General features: G+C 41.2%; 1 protein-coding gene across 5 annotated transcripts in view; it reads right to left on the bottom strand.

Annotated features, from left to right (window-relative positions):
• Positions 1–25,732, bottom strand: part of GRIA4 (glutamate ionotropic receptor AMPA type subunit 4) — a 491,449-nt gene that overhangs the window by 124,894 nt on the left and 340,823 nt on the right. For all 5 annotated transcript variants that reach the window (XM_069759215.1, XM_069759217.1, XM_069759214.1 and 2 more), the window contains exon 8: positions 21,439–21,543. In XM_069759215.1, coding sequence (XP_069615316.1) covers positions 21,439–21,543 — 105 coding nt within the window. The remainder of the gene's footprint in view (positions 1–21,438; positions 21,544–25,732) is intronic.

Raw genomic sequence — 25,732 nt, 5'->3', positions numbered from 1 at the left:
CTATTAATATCTGCCCTCAGTCACTGGCTTTACTACTCTGGTGGAGAAAATTGCGCGGGAGCCCACGCCAATTGTTTCCGCCATTTAACCCTTTAATTTAGTAGATAGAACGGCCAAATTTTGCAGATACACACTACTAACATTAGTAGTGTGGATTATGCAAAAAAAATGGTGATATGAGATGGTTTACTGTATGTATCCATGTCTCAAATCATGTCGGGTTTAGGAAGGAGAAAGCAAAAGCCGGCAATTGAATTACCGGCTTTTTGCTATCTCGCGCTGTATGAAGGAATAATATATATATATATATATATATATATGTGTCTACTGACATATATATATATATATATATATATATATAGACAGTATATATGTTTTTATTTTTTTTTTAACACATGGATCCCTTGTATAGGCGTATGTTGGTTTTGCTAGCCTGCGAGAAAAACACGCAGTACGGATGCCATACGGATTACATACGGAGGATGCCATGCGCAAAAAACGGTGACACACCCTGCCTACGGAGGAGCTACGGACCACTATTTTCGGGACTTTTCAGCGTATTACGGCCGTAATATACGGACCGTATTTGCATACGCTGAGTGTGACGCCGGCCTAAGAGGGAGAGCGTGCAGCGGAGGTGGCTGTGAGGTATTAGTTTTTTTATTTACTTATTTCTAACCTTTTTCCTTTTTTCTATGGTTCAGCAAAATGGTAGCTAGTCGGTGTGGAGTGATTTACAAAAACAAATATGTATTCTGGAAAATATAAATTTTTGTAAAATTGAAATAAAATTCAAATCCACTGTAATTAATCTACCCATCTCTAGTTATCTCACGTTACCATTTTTTGCTTCAATATGCAGGACCATCTGCTATTTAGTTAAATTTTGACTATGTTTCCATTTTGGGGGTATGTCTCCTTTTGGAGGTAGGACCCTTCTTCGATAAACTCACAGCACCATCTATTGTGTAGTGGCCATTTTTGGTATTGCAAGCTCATTTTCATTCATTTCTATGGGTTAGAGCGTTTGGCAGGTTTTACCATGCAATCTGAGAGCAGTATGATGTGGGGGCAGGGAGCCAGATTCCAGGGATGTATCACTTACTGGACTGCTTGTTGCAGTTTTGATAGGATCCCTGTTTTCTCTGTTGTAGATGTAGCAGCGGCCAGAATTCTGAGCTGTGTATAATCCCGTCCACAACCGATTGACAGCTTCCTGAATACATTGTCAGCAAGCTGCCAGTGAGTAGTGGGGGGCGTGGGGATACAGATTAGCTGGACTGGCGTGCACCTGAGACTTAGTCCTGCAGTGATAATTTCCTGCTGATAAAACACTGATTGTATTGAAACTGCAACACACAGCTTAATAAGTGACACATCTCTGGAATCAGGGTCTCTTGACCTATATTATGTTGCTCTCAGACTAAGCAGTAAAAACGGCCTGACAGATTCCCCCTTAATGGCTACTACATTGTATCGATCAGTGTGACTTCTGGTGCACTACAGAACCTTTGATGAGCTAATCAGCGGGGATGATGGGAGTTGTACCAGATCTATCTGATTATGAAGTTCTTGAAACCCCCCTTTAAAGCATTTCAACCATCTATATATGGGAAATAAGACTGAGCAATAGGAAATTCAGCCATTGGCAAAAGATCCAACTATTTTTAAAAAAATCGGTCAGGTTTTGGCAGCTAACCTGAGAGCAGCATAATGTCGAGAATAGAGACCCTGACTCTAACAATGTGTCACTTACTGAGCTGCTTGCTGGAATTTTTATTAAATCAGTTTATTATCACTAGAGGACTAGTAAACTAGCTGATGTGTAGTCCTCCATATTCATGAGCTTTGTAAAACCACGCCCCCACCACTGATTGGCAATTTATGCCTATGTACAGTGTACACAGAAAGCAGCCAATCAGTGATGTAGGCGGGGTTAGACAGAGCTCAGCATTCTGAGAACTGCTGGATCTGCAGCAGATTACAGTGATTTTATCAAAACTGCAGAAAGCAGCCCAGTAAGTGACACATCGCTGGAATAAGGGTCTCATGCAAAAACCTGGTGACTGAGTCCCTTTAAAAAAAAACTTTCCGTTTTGCTCATCTTTACTTTTAACTTTTGAAACTCGGATTTCGAATAATATCACATTTAATCAACTCTTCCAAGATTTGTAACATTCTTGCTTTCTTTTCAGCTACATTTCAATATACCGTATATATATGTATATATATATATGTATATATATATGTATTTATTTATATTATTTGTTCTTCTTGCAACTTGCCCTCAGTGGATGAAGATAAGTTCTGCTTATCATACAAAATGACCTAAAAATGTCAAGTGGCCAAGGTCACAGGAAGATTCTGTGTGATATTTTACTGCTGGAAGCCGTTAATCCCCAGAAGAAAGAACAGACGAATGAAATACATAAAACATTGCCCTGGGCACATCCTTGTCTAACAGTTCTATTTCCATAAGGGGATGTTTAAATGAAGACATTCTAGACAAAGGTGGATTTCCTCCCGGCAAAGTTAACGAGGTAGAATTCTTGGTCACATTTGAGCTGCTGAATTATGCATGAAATCTAATTCAATGAGCGAGTGCCTAAGAAAACTGAAGAGCCTTAGTAGTAAGGAATAGTGATGAGCGAACGTGCTGGGATCAGGTGTTATCCGCCATGCCCAGGTGCTAACCGAGTGTCTTCGGCGTGCTCGAATAGTATGCTCGAGTCCCCGCGATCTGCATGTCTAACAAACAAACAATCCCTGCATATGTAGCGCCTGTCGAACATCCACGAGACATGCAGCCGCGGAGACTCGAACATATTTTCTGAGCACGCCAAAGTCACTCGGTTAGTACCCGAGCATGGCGGATAACACATTACCCCAGCACATTCGCTCCACACTATAAGGGAACACATACTTTATGTTCTTCCATTGAACAGAAGAACCTCTCAAACCAGTTTAATATTCTTATCTATATATATAATTGTCTAAGGGTCACTTCCGTCTGTCTGTCCTTCTGTCACGGTTATTCGTTCGCTGATTGGTCTCGGCAGCTGCCTGTCATGGCTGCCGGGACCAATCAGCGACTGCCACAGTCCGATTAGTCCCTCCCCTACTCCCCTGCACTCACTGCCCGGCGCCCGCTCCGTAATCCCCTCCACTCACCGCTCACACAGGGTTAATGGCAGCAGTAACGGCCCGCGGTGTAACGCACTCCGTTACCGCTGCTATTAACCCTGTGTGTCCCCAACTATTTACTATTGATGCTGCCTATGCAGCATCAATAGTAAAAATATGTCATGTTAAAAATAATAATAATAAAAAAAACCTGCTATACTCACCATCCGCCGCCTTTCCCGCTTCTCTGGACGCTCCCGGGACCGCTCCATTGCAAGCGGCAGCTTCCGGTCCCAGGGCTGGTGTGCGACAAGGACCTGCCGTGACGTCACGGTCATGTGACCGCGACGTCATCATAGGTCCTGCTCACACCGGCCCTGGGACCGCAAGCAGCTGCTTGCAATGGAGCGGTCCCGGGAGCGTCCAGAGAAGCGGGAAAGGCGGCGGATGGTAAGTATAGCAGGACTTCAAGGGGCTATAGGTGAGTATACGTTTATTTTTTTTTAAAGTCTCTATACTACGTGGCTCTGTGCTGGGCAATATACTACGTGACTTGGCAATATACTCCGCCGCTGGGCAATATACTACGTGGCTGGGCAATATACTACGTGGCTGGGCAATATACCGTACTACGTGGCTCTGCTATATACTACGTGGCTGTGCAATATACTACGTCGCTGGGCAATATACTGCGTCGCTGGGCAATATACTGCGTCGCTGGGCAATATACTACATGGCTCTGCTATATACTACGTGGCTGTGCAATATACTATGTCGCTGGGCAATATACTACGTCGCTGGGCAATATACTACGTGGGCTGGGCAATATACTACGTGGCTGGACAATATACTACATGACTGGGCAATATACTACGTGACTGGGCAATATACTACGTCGCTGGGCAATATACTACGTCGCTGGGCAATATACTATGTCGCTGGGCAATATACTACGTCGCTGGGCAATATACTACGTGGGCTGGGCAATATACTACGTGGCTGGACAATATACTACATGACTGGGCAATATACTACGTGACTGGGCAATATACTACGTCGCTGGGCAATATACTACGTGACTGGGCAATATACTACGTCGCTGGGCAATATACTACGTCGCTGGGCAATATACTACGTGGCTGGCCAATATACTACGTGGCTGGGCAATATACTACGTGGCTGGGCAATATACTACGGGGACATGCATATTCTAGAATACCCGATGCATTAGAATCGGGCCACCATCTAGTATGTAAATAGTCTTACAAGAAAAACATTTGAAATTAGGGACCCGATTCATTAATGCTTTTTTTTGTTCATTTTTTTTTTTTGCATTTTTTGACTCTTTTTCATTTGCACCACCATTACTCTTCTTTTTAATTTGCGTCTATTTTACACTTGTTAACTTTTTTTTAATTTTTTTAAATCATTTTCATCATTGAGGGCAGGGTTTGGGCTTTCCAGATGTTTTTTGCCGTTTCATAAATTGTGACTTAAAAAATGTTTTGCAAAATGTTTGTGCGTTGAATATACCTTTGTCTCCCTCTGGAGTGATTTTATGTACAGTGCCTTGCGAAACTATTCGGCCCCCTGGAACTTTTCAACCTTTTCCCACATATCTTGCTTCAAACATAAAGATATCAAACGTAAATTTTTGGTGAAGAATCAACAACAAGTGGAACACAATTGTGAAGTTGAACGAAATTTATTGGTTATTTAAAACTTTTGTGGAAATTCAAAAACTGAAAAGTGGGGCGTGCAATATTATTCGGCCCCTTTACTTTCAGTGCAGCAAACTCACTCCAGAAGTTCATTGTGGATCTCTGAATGATGCAATGTTGTCCTAAATGCCTAATGATGATAAATATAATCCACCTGTGTGTAATCAAGTCTCCGTATAAATCCACCTGCTCTGTGATAGTCTCAGGGTTCTGTTTGAAGCACAGAGAGCATCATGAAGAAGAAGGAACACAACAGGCAGGTCTGTGATACTGTTGTGGAGACGTTTAAAGCCGGATTTGAATACAAAATGATTTCCAAAACTTTAAACATCCCAAGGAGCACTGTGCATGCGATCATATTGATCACACAATCCAAAAAAAATGGAAAAGTGAAGAAAAAAATCCAAATGATTAATCAGATCTTTAGGGTTTTCTTAACTTTAACCAAGAACCAGACAAAAGGTATAAAAACGGAGCAGATACAACCGTATTGAGATATTAGTTATTTAAGGGACCCACGGGACAGAGTGTGGTGAAGCTTCTGGATATTTGCAGGTCGTTCCTTGCACTGGAGATTTCCTTTGCAGGTAGAAGCATATCAGAAACACCAGACAGCTCTTAGAACTTGACTTTTATGAGGCTTTTTCTCTTAAAAATTTCAGAGAATATTTACAGTCTCGTTCTTAGATCTTCTCGGGATTACAGCCCACCCCAGCAGGACCTTCTCACACTTGGCCCACTGCACGGACGGCTTTGTTCTTTGCCCGTGTTCACAGACTCTCAATTTGTCACTCACACCTTAAAGGGTTGTCCACTACTAAAATAACCCCGTTGTCATTCCAGATGTTTGGCCCAATTAAAATTAAAAAGCTTATACTCAACTTTGACTCAAATAATGTGTGGGGCCCCATGACTACTCTCAGTAGCCCCCGACACACGTCCACCTATTCCCAGAAGCAAGTAGCATCATGTTATCAGAAAACGAGCTCATGAAGCAAAAAGCAAAAGGAGCTATTGCATCCACTGTAGGGGGACTATTATTGGGGCAACTAAACAGGGTCAGACATGCTGTTTGCAACCCTCTAACACCCTGAAGGGAACCTGTCACCAGTTTTTCCATGTATGAACCAATACCACCACCTTTCTCAGCGCTTGTGCTGCAATTCATTTGAACATTATGTACCGACTCCCCTCTATATCCCGCCCAAAAAACTTTTGAAATGCTTCAGAGAGGTATGCAAATTTGGACAGTCCAGTCCAATGGGTCTCATTGCCTGTCCCTCCTCTTCCCTGCTGTGGATGACGTAGGACACGTCATCCACATCAATCACAGCAGGGGGACGGTGGGTCCTGAGTCACCCACATAGCTGACCAAGATCTGTGCAGGGACATCACTTTGCTGTCCCTTGAAACCCAAACTGCGCACGAGCAAGAACACGTCTTTCCAGCTCCTGCTAACCAGAACCATTTTGCCCATATTGTTTGCCCATATTGTTTTGTTCCCTGTCGTCAGAAATGGCAGAAGAGGAGTTTAATTCTGGCATCAGGGAACAAAACAATATTGAAGTAATGGTTCTGGTAAGCAGGAACCGGAAAAACGTGTGCTGGCGCATGCGCAGTTAGGCTTGTCTCTGTGCGTAGGAGGGCAAAGAAAAGTGAACCCGCGTGAGCTGGTCATGTCCCTGCGCAGGTGTAAGATTTTACTCAGCTATCTGGAGGACGCAGAACGCACCATCCACATCAATCAAAGCCGGTGGACCGTGTTTAGCAAGGAAGAGGAAGGACAGGAGCCGCAACAATAATGACCATAGGGCCAGACCGTCCGAATTTGTATATTTCGTATATTTTGCACTACATTATTAAATCAGGTACTGAATGTTCACAAAAAATTAACTATTTTACAATGCAAGTGCCTCTCGGTTATATAAAGTGGAGATGTCCCTTTTCTCATAAATGCCATGTGTCATAATCCAAGCTGAGAGCTGCTGTAGTCGAGCCCAACCCCCAATCACAGATCCAGCATCAATGCCATTTCCCCATCGCTCCCTGCTCTCTCAGCCACAACTGTCAATGCACATAAAAGTATTGATGGTGACACATTCACAGGCATCGCGAGTCCTTCCTTCATTGATTCAGTGATGAGGATTTAATACAACAACACGCTGCTCGGGGGCATGTTATAAGGAAATTAAAACCGGAGCCGAATTCTTGCAGATTCTGGGAATAACTGAATGTTTTCCAGATTTAACCTGATAGATGCCGGTGGAGTGTGAGAGATGTAGAACATATGTGATTGCAAAGTTTAAGAACATGCAGCTGTACTTGAAGCCACTGATCACATAGTGACCACATAGTGACCGCATAGTGACCGCATAGTGACCGCATAGTGACCGCATAGTGACCGCATAGTGACAGCATAGTGACCGCATAGTGACCGCATAGTGACCGCATAGTGACAGCATAGTGACAACAGTGACCACATTGGGCATTGACCACATTGGGCAACCACAATGCACGTTGGGCATTTAGGAAATAGCGACCACAATATTGTGCAGTTTCACCTGTCTTTCACTAGGGGGACTTGTCAGGGAGTCACAAAAACATTGAACTTTAGGAAGGCAAAGTTTGAACAGCTTAGAGATGCCCTTAATCTGGTAGACTGGGACAATATCCTCAGAAATGAGAATACAGATAATAAATGGGAAATGTTTAAGAACATCCTAAATAGGCAGTGTAAGCGGTTTATACCTTGTGGGAATAAAAGGACTAGAAATAGGAAAAACCCAATGTGGCTAAACAAAGAAGTAAGACAGGCAATTAACAGTAAAAAGAAAGCATTTGCACTACTAAAGCAGGATGGCACCATTGAAGCTCTAAAAAACTATAGGGAGAAAAATACTTTATCTAAAAAACTAATTAAAGCTGCCAAAAAGGAAACAGAGAAGCACATTGCTAAGGAGAGTAAAACTAATCCCAAACTGTTCTTCAACTATATCAATAGTAAAAGAATAAAAACTGAAAATGTAGGCCCCTTAAAAAATAGTGAGGAAAGAATGGTTGTAGATGACGAGGAAAAAGCTAACATATTAAACACCTTCTTCTCCACGGTATTCACGGTGGAAAATGAAATGCTAGGTGAAATCCCAAGAAACAATGAAAACCCTATATTAAGGGTCACCAATCTAACCCAAGAAGAGGTGCGAAACCGGCTAAATAAGATTAAAATAGATAAATCTCCGGGTCCGGATGGCATACACCCACGAGTACTAAGAGAACTAAGTAATGTAATAGATAAACCATTATTTCTTATTTTTAGTGACTCTATAGCGACAGGGTCTGTTCCGCAGGACTGGCGCATAGCAAATGTGGTGCCAATATTCAAAAAGGGCTCTAAAAGTGAACCTGGAAATTATAGGCCAGTAAGTCTAACCTCTATTGTTGGTAAAATATTTGAAGGGTTTCTGAGGGATGTTATTCTGGATTATCTCAATGAGAATAACTGTTTAACTCCATTCTCTTTTGTGTCTTCAGGTTTCTTGGTGGTGTGTGAACATGATCATACAGACTTGTTCACTGTGCAAGTAGCCCATGTGTTCCTGTTTCCATAATTGTTCTCTTGTGTCTACAAGACTGGGGAGTTCCACCACTCCTCTTGGGCTATCTGCACAAAGGCTGTTCTACCCTGTATGCACACATGGATTTTTCCTCTCTGAACCCTGTTCACACAGGTTATATACAGATGATCAGGTTTTTAAATACATCAGATAGGGATTGCATACATTAGTTAGGACTGCTCTGATAAGGGTATACCGTGAAGATTGGTAGAGCAGCTTAGTATACATTTTTTGCAAAAAACGTATCAACCAAATACCCTGTTTTTTACATCTTTTACTAGCACTTGCGGATTACTGCAACATTTTTTCAAACTGAGTGTTTTTGGTTTTACTATTCTCTTTTGTGTCTTCAGGTTTCTTGGTGGTGTGTGAACATGATCATACAGACTTGTTCACTGTGCAAGTAGCCCATGTGTTCCTGTTTCCATAATTGTTCTCTTGTGTCTACAAGACTGGGGAGTTCCACCACTCCTCTTGGGCTATCTGCACAAAGGCTGTTCTACCCTGTATGCACACATGGATTTTTCCTCTCTGAACCCTGTTCACACAGGTTATATACAGATGATCAGGTTTTTAAATACATCAGATAGGGATTGCATACATTAGTTAGGACTGCTCTGATAAGGGTATACCGTGAAGATTGGTAGAGCAGCTTAGTATACATTTTTTGCAAAAAACGTATCAACCAAATACCCTGTTTTTTACATCTTTTACTAGCACTTGCGGATTACTGCAACATTTTTTCAAACTGAGTGTTTTTGGTTTTACTATTCTCTTTTGTGTCTTCAGGTTTCTTGGTGGTGTGTGAACATGATCATACAGACTTGTTCACTGTGCAAGTAGCCCATGTGTTCCTGTTTCCATAATTGTTCTCTTGTGTCTACAAGACTGGGGAGTTCCACCACTCCTCTTGGGCTATCTGCACAAAGGCTGTTCTACCCTGTATGCACACATGGATTTTTCCTCTCTGAACCCTGTTCACACAGGTTATATACAGATGATCAGGTTTTTAAATACATCAGATAGGGATTGCATACATTAGTTAGGACTGCTCTGATAAGGGTATACCGTGAAGATTGGTAGAGCAGCTTAGTATACATTTTTTGCAAAAAACGTATCAACCAAATACCCTGTTTTTTACATCTTTTACTAGCACTTGCGGATTACTGCAACATTTTTTCAAACTGAGTGTTTTTGGTTTTACTATTCTCTTTTGTGTCTTCAGGTTTCTTGGTGGTGTGTGAACATGATCATACAGACTTGTTCACTGTGCAAGTAGCCCATGTGTTCCTGTTTCCATAATTGTTCTCTTGTGTCTACAAGACTGGGGAGTTCCACCACTCCTCTTGGGCTATCTGCACAAAGGCTGTTCTACCCTGTATGCACACATGGATTTTTCCTCTCTGAACCCTGTTCACACAGGTTATATACAGATGATCAGGTTTTTAAATACATCAGATAGGGATTGCATACATTAGTTAGGACTGCTCTGATAAGGGTATACCGTGAAGATTGGTAGAGCAGCTTAGTATACATTTTTTGCAAAAAACGTATCAACCAAATACCCTGTTTTTTACATCTTTTACTAGCACTTGCGGATTACTGCAACATTTTTTCAAACTGAGTGTTTTTGGTTTTACTATTCTCTTTTGTGTCTTCAGGTTTCTTGGTGGTGTGTGAACATGATCATACAGACTTGTTCACTGTGCAAGTAGCCCATGTGTTCCTGTTTCCATAATTGTTCTCTTGTGTCTACAAGACTGGGGAGTTCCACCACTCCTCTTGGGCTATCTGCACAAAGGCTGTTCTACCCTGTATGCACACATGGATTTTTCCTCTCTGAACCCTGTTCACACAGGTTATATACAGATGATCAGGTTTTTAAATACATCAGATAGGGATTGCATACATTAGTTAGGACTGCTCTGATAAGGGTATACCGTGAAGATTGGTAGAGCAGCTTAGTATACATTTTTTGCAAAAAACGTATCAACCAAATACCCTGTTTTTTACATCTTTTACTAGCACTTGCGGATTACTGCAACATTTTTTCAAACTGAGTGTTTTTGGTTTTACTATTCTCTTTTGTGTCTTCAGGTTTCTTGGTGGTGTGTGAACATGATCATACAGACTTGTTCACTGTGCAAGTAGCCCATGTGTTCCTGTTTCCATAATTGTTCTCTTGTGTCTACAAGACTGGGGAGTTCCACCACTCCTCTTGGGCTATCTGCACAAAGGCTGTTCTACCCTGTATGCACACATGGATTTTTCCTCTCTGAACCCTGTTCACACAGGTTATATACAGATGATCAGGTTTTTAAATACATCAGATAGGGATTGCATACATTAGTTAGGACTGCTCTGATAAGGGTATACCGTGAAGATTGGTAGAGCAGCTTAGTATACATTTTTTGCAAAAAACGTATCAACCAAATACCCTGTTTTTTACATCTTTTACTAGCACTTGCGGATTACTGCAACATTTTTTCAAACTGAGTGTTTTTGGTTTTACTATTCTCTTTTGTGTCTTCAGGTTTCTTGGTGGTGTGTGAACATGATCATACAGACTTGTTCACTGTGCAAGTAGCCCATGTGTTCCTGTTTCCATAATTGTTCTCTTGTGTCTACAAGACTGGGGAGTTCCACCACTCCTCTTGGGCTATCTGCACAAAGGCTGTTCTACCCTGTATGCACACATGGATTTTTCCTCTCTGAACCCTGTTCACACAGGTTATATACAGATGATCAGGTTTTTAAATACATCAGATAGGGATTGCATACATTAGTTAGGACTGCTCTGATAAGGGTATACCGTGAAGATTGGTAGAGCAGCTTAGTATACATTTTTTGCAAAAAACGTATCAACCAAATACCCTGTTTTTTACATCTTTTACTAGCACTTGCGGATTACTGCAACATTTTTTCAAACTGAGTGTTTTTGGTTTTACTATTCTCTTTTGTGTCTTCAGGTTTCTTGGTGGTGTGTGAACATGATCATACAGACTTGTTCACTGTGCAAGTAGCCCATGTGTTCCTGTTTCCATAATTGTTCTCTTGTGTCTACAAGACTGGGGAGTTCCACCACTCCTCTTGGGCTATCTGCACAAAGGCTGTTCTACCCTGTATGCACACATGGATTTTTCCTCTCTGAACCCTGTTCACACAGGTTATATACAGATGATCAGGTTTTTAAATACATCAGATAGGGATTGCATACATTAGTTAGGACTGCTCTGATAAGGGTATACCGTGAAGATTGGTAGAGCAGCTTAGTATACATTTTTTGCAAAAAACGTATCAACCAAATACCCTGTTTTTTACATCTTTTACTAGCACTTGCGGATTACTGCAACATTTTTTCAAACTGAGTGTTTTTGGTTTTACTATTCTCTTTTGTGTCTTCAGGTTTCTTGGTGGTGTGTGAACATGATCATACAGACTTGTTCACTGTGCAAGTAGCCCATGTGTTCCTGTTTCCATAATTGTTCTCTTGTGTCTACAAGACTGGGGAGTTCCACCACTCCTCTTGGGCTATCTGCACAAAGGCTGTTCTACCCTGTATGCACACATGGATTTTTCCTCTCTGAACCCTGTTCACACAGGTTATATACAGATGATCAGGTTTTTAAATACATCAGATAGGGATTGCATACATTAGTTAGGACTGCTCTGATAAGGGTATACCGTGAAGATTGGTAGAGCAGCTTAGTATACATTTTTTGCAAAAAACGTATCAACCAAATACCCTGTTTTTTACATCTTTTACTAGCACTTGCGGATTACTGCAACATTTTTTCAAACTGAGTGTTTTTGGTTTTACTATTCTCTTTTGTGTCTTCAGGTTTCTTGGTGGTGTGTGAACATGATCATACAGACTTGTTCACTGTGCAAGTAGCCCATGTGTTCCTGTTTCCATAATTGTTCTCTTGTGTCTACAAGACTGGGGAGTTCCACCACTCCTCTTGGGCTATCTGCACAAAGGCTGTTCTACCCTGTATGCACACATGGATTTTTCCTCTCTGAACCCTGTTCACACAGGTTATATACAGATGATCAGGTTTTTAAATACATCAGATAGGGATTGCATACATTAGTTAGGACTGCTCTGATAAGGGTATACCGTGAAGATTGGTAGAGCAGCTTAGTATACATTTTTTGCAAAAAACGTATCAACCAAATACCCTGTTTTTTACATCTTTTACTAGCACTTGCGGATTACTGCAACATTTTTTCAAACTGAGTGTTTTTGGTTTTACTATTCTCTTTTGTGTCTTCAGGTTTCTTGGTGGTGTGTGAACATGATCATACAGACTTGTTCACTGTGCAAGTAGCCCATGTGTTCCTGTTTCCATAATTGTTCTCTTGTGTCTACAAGACTGGGGAGTTCCACCACTCCTCTTGGGCTATCTGCACAAAGGCTGTTCTACCCTGTATGCACACATGGATTTTTCCTCTCTGAACCCTGTTCACACAGGTTATATACAGATGATCAGGTTTTTAAATACATCAGATAGGGATTGCATACATTAGTTAGGACTGCTCTGATAAGGGTATACCGTGAAGATTGGTAGAGCAGCTTAGTATACATTTTTTGCAAAAAACGTATCAACCAAATACCCTGTTTTTTACATCTTTTACTAGCACTTGCGGATTACTGCAACATTTTTTCAAACTGAGTGTTTTTGGTTTTACTATTCTCTTTTGTGTCTTCAGGTTTCTTGGTGGTGTGTGAACATGATCATACAGACTTGTTCACTGTGCAAGTAGCCCATGTGTTCCTGTTTCCATAATTGTTCTCTTGTGTCTACAAGACTGGGGAGTTCCACCACTCCTCTTGGGCTATCTGCACAAAGGCTGTTCTACCCTGTATGCACACATGGATTTTTCCTCTCTGAACCCTGTTCACACAGGTTATATACAGATGATCAGGTTTTTAAATACATCAGATAGGGATTGCATACATTAGTTAGGACTGCTCTGATAAGGGTATACCGTGAAGATTGGTAGAGCAGCTTAGTATACATTTTTTGCAAAAAACGTATCAACCAAATACCCTGTTTTTTACATCTTTTACTAGCACTTGCGGATTACTGCAACATTTTTTCAAACTGAGTGTTTTTGGTTTTACTATTCTCTTTTGTGTCTTCAGGTTTCTTGGTGGTGTGTGAACATGATCATACAGACTTGTTCACTGTGCAAGTAGCCCATGTGTTCCTGTTTCCTTAACTCCATATCAGCATGGGTTTATGAGAAATCGCTCCTGTCAAACCAATCTAATCAGTTTTTATGAAGAGGTAAGCTATAGACTGGACCACGGTGAGTCATTGGACGTGGTATATCTCGATTTTTCCAAAGCGTTTGATACCGTGCCGCACAAGAGGTTGGTACACAAAATGAGAATGCTTGGTCTGGGGGAAAATGTGTGTAAATGGGTTAGTAACTGGCTTAGTGATAGAAAGCAGAGGGTGGTTATAAATGGTATAGTCTCTAACTGGGTCGCTGTGACCAGTGGGGTACCGCAGGGGTCAGTATTGGGACCTGTTCTCTTCAACATATTCATTAATGATCTGGTAGAAGGTTTACACAGTAAAATATCGATATTTGCAGATGATACAAAACTATGTAAAGCAGTTAATACAAGAGAAGATAGTATTCTGCTACAGATGGATCTGGATAAGTTGGAAACTTGGGCTGAAAGGTGGCAGATGAGGTTTAACAATGATAAATGTAAGGTTATACACATGGGAAGAGGGAATCAATATCACCATTACACACTGAATGGGAAACCACTGGGTAAATCTGACAGGGAGAAGGACTTGGGGATCCTAGTTAATGATAAACTTACCTGGAGCAGCCAGTGCCAGGCAGCAGCTGCCAAGGCAAACAGGATCATGGGGTGCATTAAAAGAGGTCTGGATACACATGATGAGAGCATTATACTGCCTCTGTACAAATCCCTAGTTAGACCGCACATGGAGTACTGTGTCCAGTTTTGGGCACCGGTGCTCAGGAAGGATATAATGGAACTAGAGAGAGTACAAAGGAGGGCAACAAAATTAATAAAGGGGATGGGAGAACTACAATACCCAGATAGATTAGCGAAATTAGGATTATTTAGTCTAGAAAAAAGACGACTGAGGGGCGATCTAATAACCATGTATAAGTATATAAGGGGACAATACAAATATCTCGCTGAGGATCTGTTTATACCAAGGAAGGTGACGGGCACAAGGGGGCATTCTTTGCGTCTGGAGGAGAGAAGGTTTTTCCACCAACATAGAAGAGGATTCTTTACTGTTAGGGCAGTGAGAATCTGGAATTGCTTGCCTGAGGAGGTGGTGATGGCGAACTCAGTCGAGGGGTTCAAGAGAGGCCTGGATGTCTTCCTGGAGCAGAACAATATTGTATCATACAATTATTAGGTTCTGTAGAAGGACGTAGATCTGGGTATTTATTATGATGGAATATAGGCTGAACTGGATGGACAAATGTCTTTTTTCGGCCTTACTAACTATGTTACTATGTTACTATGTTACATAGTGACCGCATAGTGACCACATAGTGACCGCATAGTGACCGCATAGTGACCACATAGTGACCACATAGTGACCGCATGGTGACCACATAGTGACCACATAGTGCACATGAAGCAGAGATGAGTCTGTCTAATCTTCTCTGTGTCAAATCCTGGCAATATTTCACTGGATTTGCATTAGGGTGACCCCATTAACCATGGAAATTATATTAATACACTGTTCTTATATTATCTGCTGGGCAACAGCATTTAAGACCAAGCAATAAGACGGCTAAAATGACAAACTCAGCTCCGCTACTTCTGCAACAAGACAAGTTTGGCTTTATACAGCAAAATAAAAAGTCAAAAGGTCAACTTTGCTACCAACGAAATATGGGGGAGGGGAGTGGGTTAAAACCTGTTAAAAAAATCCGGTCATGTCTTTCTGACCACAAGCAATATGTTAAAACTGCTTTTTGTACAAATCACAGTCCAGCTTGTCTAGAAACTATCTAAATTTTCATGTTATGTAACTTGCCATTAGCTCCTTTTCAATGGACGATTCCTCTTCATTAGCATTCTGCCAGCCCTATAAGTGCTGTAACTTCCCTTTCTTCACTTCCCAGCATGTATTGGCTTGCGTGAACAGAAACTAACTAAGATTTTAATACTAGAGGTTAGGACTGTCCCAAATAGGGTCACCGTGATGTGGTGGGATGGCTTTTACATTTTTTTTAATCGAAATGATATTAACCGAGTAGCCTATATTATTTTCATGCACTATTGCTATTTATTTATATATTTACTGTATGATATTTGCTAACTTTGCTTTAATCGTAAGGTTTTGTCTGTTTTAATGGCCAATGTGAACATGCAGCTACACGTTGCATGCATACCAACTTATATTCCAGTTTATTTTTTTAGGTTCAAGTTAAAACTGCTTTTGGTGCAAATCGATAAAAATCAGAACAAACTGAACCAAAGCAGTACATATATATCACCTAGTAGTATTCTATACAGACATATCATTGGTGGTAGGGATATGCATGTTCATATGAAAGAATAGCAGACCATTCAGATGAATACAATAGAACCAACGGAGAAAAAACAAATATAGATCAAGGAAAGATGAGAAGAAATGAAAAAAAAAACACCTTTATTGGGACAATTGGTGAAATGGTGGCGCAACTAACAGAACTAACTAACACAAATAATGAAAAATAATAATAAAACACAGTATACCATGAGAAACATATATGCAACACAGAGGTAAATGAATACACCAAAGGTAGAGCAGGAGGTCAAGGTCAAGTACCCTGACGAAGGATGTGGTCCGAAACGCGCGTCGGGGTATGTGCCGTTCCTGTACAGTCTACAACCAGGTAATTATGCATTTTCTTTATTGAGTAGGTACACTGATCTTGATTATATATCCATCATTGGACCGCATGTGATATGCTAACATCTCAGCACCCTTATCTTGGCCTTTACATGTATGTACAGTTTCAGTGTATCCAGCCTACTTTGGTATGGGCTTATATCCATTTCTGCGCTCTTACTCTCTACGGACGCTTTCTGTCACGGCATCTGATGGCCCTACACCATTTTTATACACTCTCTCTTGGCCTAATGATTCTGGCTACTTTTAATCTTGGTATACTCTGATGCACCCTGCACCAGAACCATTCGGACATCTGACATGTCTTGTCCACTTGGACACCTATACACATTATTATTTTCCTCTGACTACCAGCTCTTCCTTTGGTGTATTCATTTACCTCTATGTTGCATATATGTTTCTCATGGTATACTGTGTTTTATTATTGTTTTTCATTATTTGTGCGTGCAGGCACCTCTGTTAGTTGCGCCACCATTTCACCAATTGTCCCAGTAAAGTACTGCAGTCCGCAGGCGCCGGGTCTCTCTGACCTTTTCCGGCGTCTGCGCACTGCAGTACTTTGCTCCTCCCTCAACAGGGCAGACAAAGTACGCCTGACCCGGAGCAGTGACAGGAATCAAAGAAGAGGATGTCATCGTATGAAGATGGGAGGCGCCGCACCCGGAGCGCGACGCCCCTTGGACTGGACCTCCCCGAACCGCCCCCCCAGTGAGAATAATCTAACTTGTTTTTCTTATCTTTCAGGTTACATCGGGGGCTTATCTACAGCATTACAGAATGCTATAGATAAGCCCCTTGTCCGTTGGCCACAGCTTATGGCCAAAATTAGGTGAGAGATTCCCTTTTATGTTTCCGAACCCTATAGCGGTTAAAAGAAGCGACATAAGGCGGAACGTGTGCACAGCCATGTCATTTTCACATTGCTGGGCATTATGTTCATTTTTTTGTGGATTTTTTTCAGGCATATTCTGGGTTAAATTTGCTTAAGGCTTTTTCACATGTGCCATTTTTGTTTTTCTGTAAAAGCATTGCAGAATATTAGACCAGCGCTGAGACCAAGGAAGGTTGATGTCCCATCGTGGGACTAAGTAAAAAACTAAGAAAAAAAAGTGCAATAAAGTTTGTAAAAATATGAAAAAAATGAAAGGGAAAGTACAAAAAATACTGGAAAATTTTTTGCAAGTAAATTATTATTCTGAAAAAAAAAACATAAGAAAACAAAAAGTACACATATTCGGTAAACCATTGTCTAAAACTGTCACATTATTTAACCCATTTGTGAACAACATAAAAAAATGCACCAAAAATATTGGTTTTTAGCCGTACTGATACACAAAACATATCATAAAAAATGATCAGATAAATCACATACAATAAAAACCTCATCTTGTCCCACACAAAACAAGCCCTTATATACTGTAGCTCCGTTGACAAAAAACAAGGTACAGCTATGGCAGTATGATGATAAAAAACCAAATCATTGTTGGCAAAAAAATAGGTTTTAGTGCACAAAAATAGCAAAACATAAAAAAACACTAAATAAATGTGGTATCACTGCTATCGTAAGGTTGCGAACAGTACAGATGCCTGATCACTTTTATAGCACTGTGATCAGCGTAAAAAAATGAAAGATAATTCCTAAATTGCTTTTTATTTGCTCATTCTGTTTTTCAAAAAAATGGATTAAAAATTACGGTAAATAAAAAATGTTATGTACTCCTGAATGGCACCAATAATGATTTAATCTCATCCTGCGAAAAACAAGTCCCTACTCAGATCTGTCGACTGTCAATGGAAAAATAAAGATTGTCGGTGTTCCTAGAGGCGTTGGAAAAGCAGCATGGCTCCCAAAACACAGTCATGTAAAATCCAAGCTATATATGTGGAGAAGGCACTTAAAGAGGTCCTCCAGGTCTAATCATTGATTGTCTATCCGCTGAATAGTTCTTCAATATGAGATCGGTGGGGGTCCAACATCAGTACACCCACCTATCACCTGAAAAAAACTGCTCTGAAATGAAGCGATGTACGGGAGGAACAAAGCAGCGCCACACATTTCTGGGTAGACAAGCGCTGAGCTTGATCTTCCATTGAAGTATTCCGGCAGTGGCCACCAAGCAATGTTCAGAGTTGCTGTATATAGCTCATACACCGCTTAGGCTTGGTGCACACTGTGTCCTAGCTTACAGTATACATCTGGACGTATAGACATCTTTTGTGCAATAATATACCAAGCAACCACCCCCTCCATGGATTGGTAGGCCGTGAGTGGTTGTCTCATCGGTATTTTTGCACCTGTGTTGCTGCCATTTTAACTACATGAGTCCGCTACATTTGTTTGGAGACCTGGGCAGGTCAACAACGCTGCCGTTTTTTTCTGCTGTGTTTTTTTGAGATTTTGGAGGATTTTTAGTCCTTTTTTTGTGGCTTTGCTTTTTAGCGAGGACCCTTGGCGCGGGTTGCGAGCTTGCATATCTTGGCCAAAATATCGATCTGGATGCATAGTGTAACGTTACCATGGCCGACCATTCACCAGACGCAGGTTAAAAGTGTGTTCTTTCGGTCTCCATCTGACCGGCATCCACTTATGTGACTGTAAAACTGTCACAGCGCAGCAGATTGCACTTTCCCATACATGGGGACGCTGTAAAGAGATGTATACCATGCGATACACGTCTCTATATAGGGGGTCTCTATGGTAGACAGATGCTTTGGGATTAGTGATGAGCGAACATGGTCGAATAAGGTGCAAAAATCCCAGAGAACACCGGTGCTCACAACAGGGTCGAATAAGGCGTTATCCGCCATGCTCGGGTGCTAACCAAGTGACTTAGGCATTCTCGAAAAATGCGGCTGCATGTCTCCCGGCTGTTTCGACAGCTGCAACACATGGAGGGATTGTCTAACAAACAGGTAATCCCTGCATGTGTTGTGGCTGTCGAACAGCCGCGAGAGATGCAACTGCGGGGACTCAAACATGGCGGATAACACCTTATTCAAGCACGTTCGCTCATCACTATTAGGGATCTATCCTAACAGTGCATGCTCCCGAGGGGATTTCTGCTATTTTGGAAGCTATGGGGCTCTGCAAATGATACCTACAAACTACTCCAGGAAACTCTGCTCCCTAAAAGCTAAATGGCACTCTGTCTCTGCCGTATGAAGCGTATGACTACATATAGGGTACTGCCGTACTTGGGAGATGTAGCGTAATAATTTATGGGGTACCTTTTTTTTTTTAATAGCCATGGCAAAGATGAAAAATGTAGATCTAAGTCCATGCATTATTGTAACAAATGAAATTTTTCATTTTCTCACATTCCAAGGGTAAAGAAAATGGTAATACGCTTTTGGGATAAAAATATGTATTACTCTCCCAGATGAACTTCTTGAAGGGGTGTAGTTTCCAAAATTGGGTCAGCTGTGGGGGGGTTTCTCCTGTTCTGACACCTCAGGGCCTCTGCAAGTGTCACCCACAAACTATTACTGTAAATTTGTGCGGCAAAAGTCAAATAACGATTCTTCACTCATGCCGTGTGCACAAATATTAGTTTACGACCATATAATGGATATTGCTGCATTCAGAAGAAATTACTTTCTACATTTTGGGGTCCATTTACTCCAATAAATCCATGTGATAATGAAATATATGTGGCCAAAACATAATTTTTGTTTAAAAAGGTATTTTTTTTATTGTAACGTCCCAATGTAATAAAATACTGTGAAGCACATGTGGGTTCAGTATGCTCACTACACCCCTAGATTATTTCCTTGAAGTTTATAGTTTACAAAATTGGGTTACTGGCTTTTGATAGTATAAGGGCTCCACAAACGCGGCATCATGCCCATACAAAAACCATAAAAGTAAAGTTTGCTTTCCAAAACAGCAGTGATTTCTTTGGAGCCCTACTGTGTGCCTGAACAGTAGTTTCCCCCCACACATGGTGCATCGGCGTACTCAGGAAAAAATGATAAACAAATTAGGTGGTCAATTTTCTCCTGTTACCCTTGTGAAAATGAAATATTCGGGGTTAAAGCAACGTTTGTTTTTGCAAAAAGTAGGCAATTTTCTTTTATGTTGGTATTATTCTTGTGAAGAACCTGAAAGGTTAAAAACATAATGAATGTGGTTTTGAATACCATGAGGGGTGCCATGCTTACAATTGGGTCTTGTTGGGGGGCTTTCTGACATATAGGACCCTCAAAAGTCACTTTAAATATTGGATTTGTAAATTTTATAGTAAAAATTAAAAATTACTGATCATTTTTTAACCCTCCTAACAAAAAAAGTTTCAAAAATAATGCTAACGTAAAGTAGACATGTGGTAAATGTTATTTATTAATTATTTTGTGTGGTATGACTATTTTTTTTGAGGGCATAAAAATTCAAAAATTTAAATTTTTTCATAAAAAATTTGGCATGTTTGATAAAAAAACACAAATCATATTGACCTAAATTTACCACTAATATGATGTCCAATGTCATGAAAAATCAGGCTCAGAATCTCTGCAATATGCCGAAGCATTCTCAAGTTATTACCACATAAAGTGACACTGGTCAGAATTGAAAAATTTGGATTGGTCATGAATGTGAAAACAGGCTTCAGCGTTAAGGGGTTAATTTATGTTATAAATGTACATTATTCTTTATTTGTATCCATAATTGGCTTAATTTATCTATGATGATTTATCTTGAATTACCTCCTCACATCAATAATCTACCTATTTAAAAAAGTTGCCCGTGAATAAAAAAATCTGGCTGCTTCTTTTCAGAATATTAACTGGGAGGAGTTTGTTCTGACGGAATTAGAACACTGCAGGTCAGAGAGCAACAGCTGATTGGCTGCAGCAGTCATGTGACATTGCGCACAAATCTCAGGGCGGAGGAGTGGCGATAGTCTGGGAGGTACATTAATTATACATTTTTTTACACCTTCACTACTCTGGGGAGGTCCATTAGTTGACAACCCCTATAAGAAGCAGATACCCAAGGTATATAATAAAGTAATGCATATAATATAACATAAATGTATTAGTCTACAACAATGGAGAAATTGATGTACTCACCTTCCTGAGCCCTGAACTTTTTAGCTCCAAAACATCCATTGTGTAATTTACTCTTCGACCATAGTGATCAAATTGTACATTTCCTGTTAACCCCTGTATTCGAACCTTTAAATATAAATAATAATAATACATATATAAATATTAGTTGGATTAGTATAGCAAAACCAAGCCATTAGATGCATTAAAGAGGACATTTTACCAGTTTGATTCACCTATGCGGGTGTGTATTTTTTCGCCTGCATAATGTTTACCAATTTTACGCAGGATGCAACAATGAACGCACCCCCATTAAAGATTAAAACACATGTAATGATATACAACTTTGTTCTCCTCCATGATCTCTGCACCTGCTCTGCATAGTAGAGGAGAGCTGTGAGTCATTACCAACACCTCCAGCAGCTTTCATCTCACAGTTCTGTAAGTGTGAGGCAAGGGGAGTGCAGCAGAGCTGTCAGAGTTGTGAGAGGAGAGTTGCAGATGTAGAGGTATTTGTAATGACATACAGCCCCCCATCCTGCTCCACTACCTTACTTGTAATCATAGTAGATGTTGCAGGTGAGATCAGGAACAGGGCTGTGTGTCATTATAAACACCTCTGCAGCTCTTGTTTCAAAGTGCTGTCAACTCCACTGTACTCCCCCCTCCGCCCACACTGACTGCTGTGAGATGACAGTTGCTAGAAGTGTTTGTAATGACAGTCAGTCTATACAGTAGCTACCAGCAGTAAGATCAGTGACGAGAGCAAGGCTGTGCATCATTACATATCTCACACAGAAAAGCCATTCTGGGGGCTTTTTTCCCCCTGCATGACGACTCCTGCTTATGAATGAACAGCATCACACAGGAGAAGAAGTACACACCCTCAGTGATGAATCTATGCTAACGACCATCTTGGTTTTATCATACAACAGATTCGAAACTTTATAAGCTAACATCTTAATGGAGAAAAGGAATAAAAAAACAAATTAAAATAAGATTTATTCAGTTCTGCAACCATTATTCTGTAATGTGGCCAGTTTGACAGGGTAAAATTGGTGTAAGGGCCTCTTTTAAAGGGATTGTCTAGTGGATAAAAATATATTTAGTAAGTAATGCTCACCCTCACTGATCTCTTGGAGTTTCGGTTCTGGTGCTTACCTTTCCCTCAAAGGTTCATACCTTCTGGTCTTGTCTCAATCCTCCAGAAATGCCCGCTCACTCAGCCGCCAATCACTGACCGCTACAGTGAGGTTTGACACCATTGCTGTTGTGTCCAGATTTGATTAGGCGGTAGAGAACATTGCGGACTGGTAAGCATCAGAACAATAGCGAGAATGAGGTGAGAATAAGTATCACATCTTTTAGTTTTTTTATACTAATGTGAGCCTTGGACAACCCTTTGAAGAACACATATTCTGATGCTCATCTGATTTTTTATATTGTTCTGACAACTACAGTCTAAACACACAGACCAGTGGTCCCCAACTCCAGGCCTCGAGGGCCGCCAACAGTGCAGGTTTTCAGGATTTCCTTAGTATTGCACAGGGGTTGGAATCATCACCTGTGCAGATGATTACATTACCACCGATGCAATACTAAAGAAATCCTGAAAACCTGCACTATTGGCGGCCCTCGAGGCCTGGAGTTGGGGACCCCTGACACAGACAATACAAGAGTAATCCAAGTAATAGAGGAGCTCATAGCATTAAGATGTATGCAGCATACATGCATGCAAAGGGTCTATATACAGTCAGCTCCCCCTAGTGGTGGTTTATACAGTCAGAAATATATTACTCATCTATAAGAATAGAACCTTGCCTATGCAGATATATAAAATTAGACATCATACTGGACTGATTTTGACTCTAAATCCTGCAAACATAACGAAAATTGAAGAAGTACTAGTAATTACACAAAAACAAAGCAACACCATGGGATCTGGCAGGATCAATCTGTTTTCATTAACACTGACAGCTTCATTTATAACAGTTAATAATTCTGCTTTCACATGTCCCTTCGGATGGTGTGTTAATTTTAGAACTAAACTCAAGCCTTGTGTCCAGTGTACAATGACTTCTATAATAATAAGGGGCAGTAAATAGTGATGGGCGAACGTGCTAGGATAAGGTGTTATCGGCCATGCTCGGGTGCTAACCGGGTGTCTTCGGCGTGCTCAGATAATATATTCGAGGCCCTGGACCTAAGAAACAGGCAATCCCTGCATGTGTTGTGGCTGTTGAATAACCGTGGGAAATGCAGCTACGGGGACTCAAACATATTTTTTTCGAGCACACCGAAGTCATTCAGTTAGTTCAAGAGGCGTGTAAAATTTGGTGTTATCGCTCTCACACTCTCTCATAATGCTCACTGGAAGTTCAACATGGCACCTCATGGCAAAGAACTCTCTGAGGATCTGAAAAAAAGAATTGTTGCTCTACATAAAAATGGCCTAGGCTATAAGAAGATTGCCGACACCCTGACTCTGAGCTGCAGCACAGTGGCCAAGACAAGACAGCGATGTAACAAGACAGGTTCCGCTCAGAACTGGCGTCGTCATGGTCGACCAAAGAAGTTGAGTGCACCTGCTCAGTGTCATATCCAGACATTGTCTTTTCAAAATATACGTATGATTGCTCCCAGTATTGGCATATTAGAGGTTAAAGGGGTGGAGAGCCAGCCTATCAGTACTCAGACCAAAAGCTGCACACTGCATCAAATTGGTCTCCATGGCTGTCATCCCAGAAGGAAGCCTCTTCTAAAGATGATGCACAAGAAAGCCCACAAACACTGTGCTGAAGACACGCAGACTAAGGACATGGCTTACTGGAAACATGTCCTGTGATCTGATGAGAAGAAGATAAACTTATTTGGTCCAGATGGTGTCAAGTATGTGTGGCAGCAAACAAGTGAGGACTACAAAGACAAGTGTATCTGGCCTACAGTCAAGCATGGTGGTGGGAGTGTTATGTTTTGGGGCTGCATGAGTGCTGCCGGTTGTGGAGAGCTACAGATCATTGAGGGAATTATGAATGCCAACATGTACAGTCTGTGACATACTAAAGCAGAGCCTCTCTCCAGACCTAAACGGAATGTGGAGAAGCACAAGATCTCTAACATCCACCAGCACTGAAACAGCACTGTACAGTCATGGCCAAAATGTTTGAGAATGACACCAAAATTATATTTTCACATGATCTGCTGCCCTCTGGTTTTTATTAGTGTTTGTCTGATGTTTATATCACATACAGAAATATAATCGCAATCATATTATGAGTACCAATAGGTTATATTGACAGTTAGAATGAGTTAATGCAGCAAGTTAATATTTGCAGTGTTGACCCTTCTTCTTCAAGACCTCTGCAATTCTCCCTGGCATGCTCAAAATCAACTTCTGGACCAAATCCTGACTGATAGCAGTCCATTCTTGCATAATCAATGCTTGCATTTTGCCAGAATTTGTTGGTTTTTGTTTGTCCACCCGTCTCTTGATGATTGACCACAAGTTCTCAATGGGATTAAGATCTGGGGAGTTTCCAGGCCATGGACCCAAAATCTCTATGTTTTGTTTCATGAGCCATTTAGTTATCACCTTTGCTTTATGGCAAGGTGCTCCATCATGCTGAAAAAGGCATTGTTGGGCGCCAAACTGCTCTTGGACGGTTGGGAGAAGTTGCTCTTTATTCATGGCTGTGTTTTTAGGCAAGACTGTGAGTGAGCCGATTCCCTTGGCTGAGAAGCAACCCCACACATGAATGGTTTCAGGATGCTTTACAGTTGGCATGAGACAAGACTGGTGGTATCGCTCAGCTCTTCTTCTCCGAATTAGCTGTTTTCTAGATGTCCCAAACAATCGAAAAGGGGATTCATCAGAGAAAATGACTTTGCCCCAGTCCTCAGCAGTCCACTCCCTGTACCTTTTGAAGAATATCAGTCGGTCCCTGATGTTTTTTCTGGAGAGAAGTGGCTTCTTTGCTGCCCTCCTTGAAACCAGGCCTTGCTCAAAGAGTCTCCGCCTCACAGTGCGTGCAGAAGCACTCACACCAGCCTGCTGCCATTCCTGAGCAAGCTCGGCACTGCTGGTAGTCCGATCCCGCAGTTGAAACAGTTTTAAGATACGGTCCTGGCGCTTGCTGGTCTTTATTGGGCGCCCTGGAGCCTTTTTGACAACAATGGAAGCTCTCTCCTTGAAGTTCTTGATGATGCGATAGATTGTTGACTGAGGTTGTTGACTGAGGTGCAATCTTTGTAGCTGCGATACTCTTCCCTGAGTGAATGATGGCTGCACGTGTTTCTTTAGAGATAACCATGGTTAACT

The sequence above is a fragment of the Ranitomeya imitator genome, chromosome 3 (genome assembly GCF_032444005.1).
Source record: "Ranitomeya imitator isolate aRanImi1 chromosome 3, aRanImi1.pri, whole genome shotgun sequence".
NCBI classification, from domain to species: domain Eukaryota; kingdom Metazoa; phylum Chordata; class Amphibia; order Anura; family Dendrobatidae; genus Ranitomeya; species Ranitomeya imitator.
Note: the sequence above shows the minus strand (reverse complement) of the source record. Positions and strands in the feature narration are given on the sequence as shown.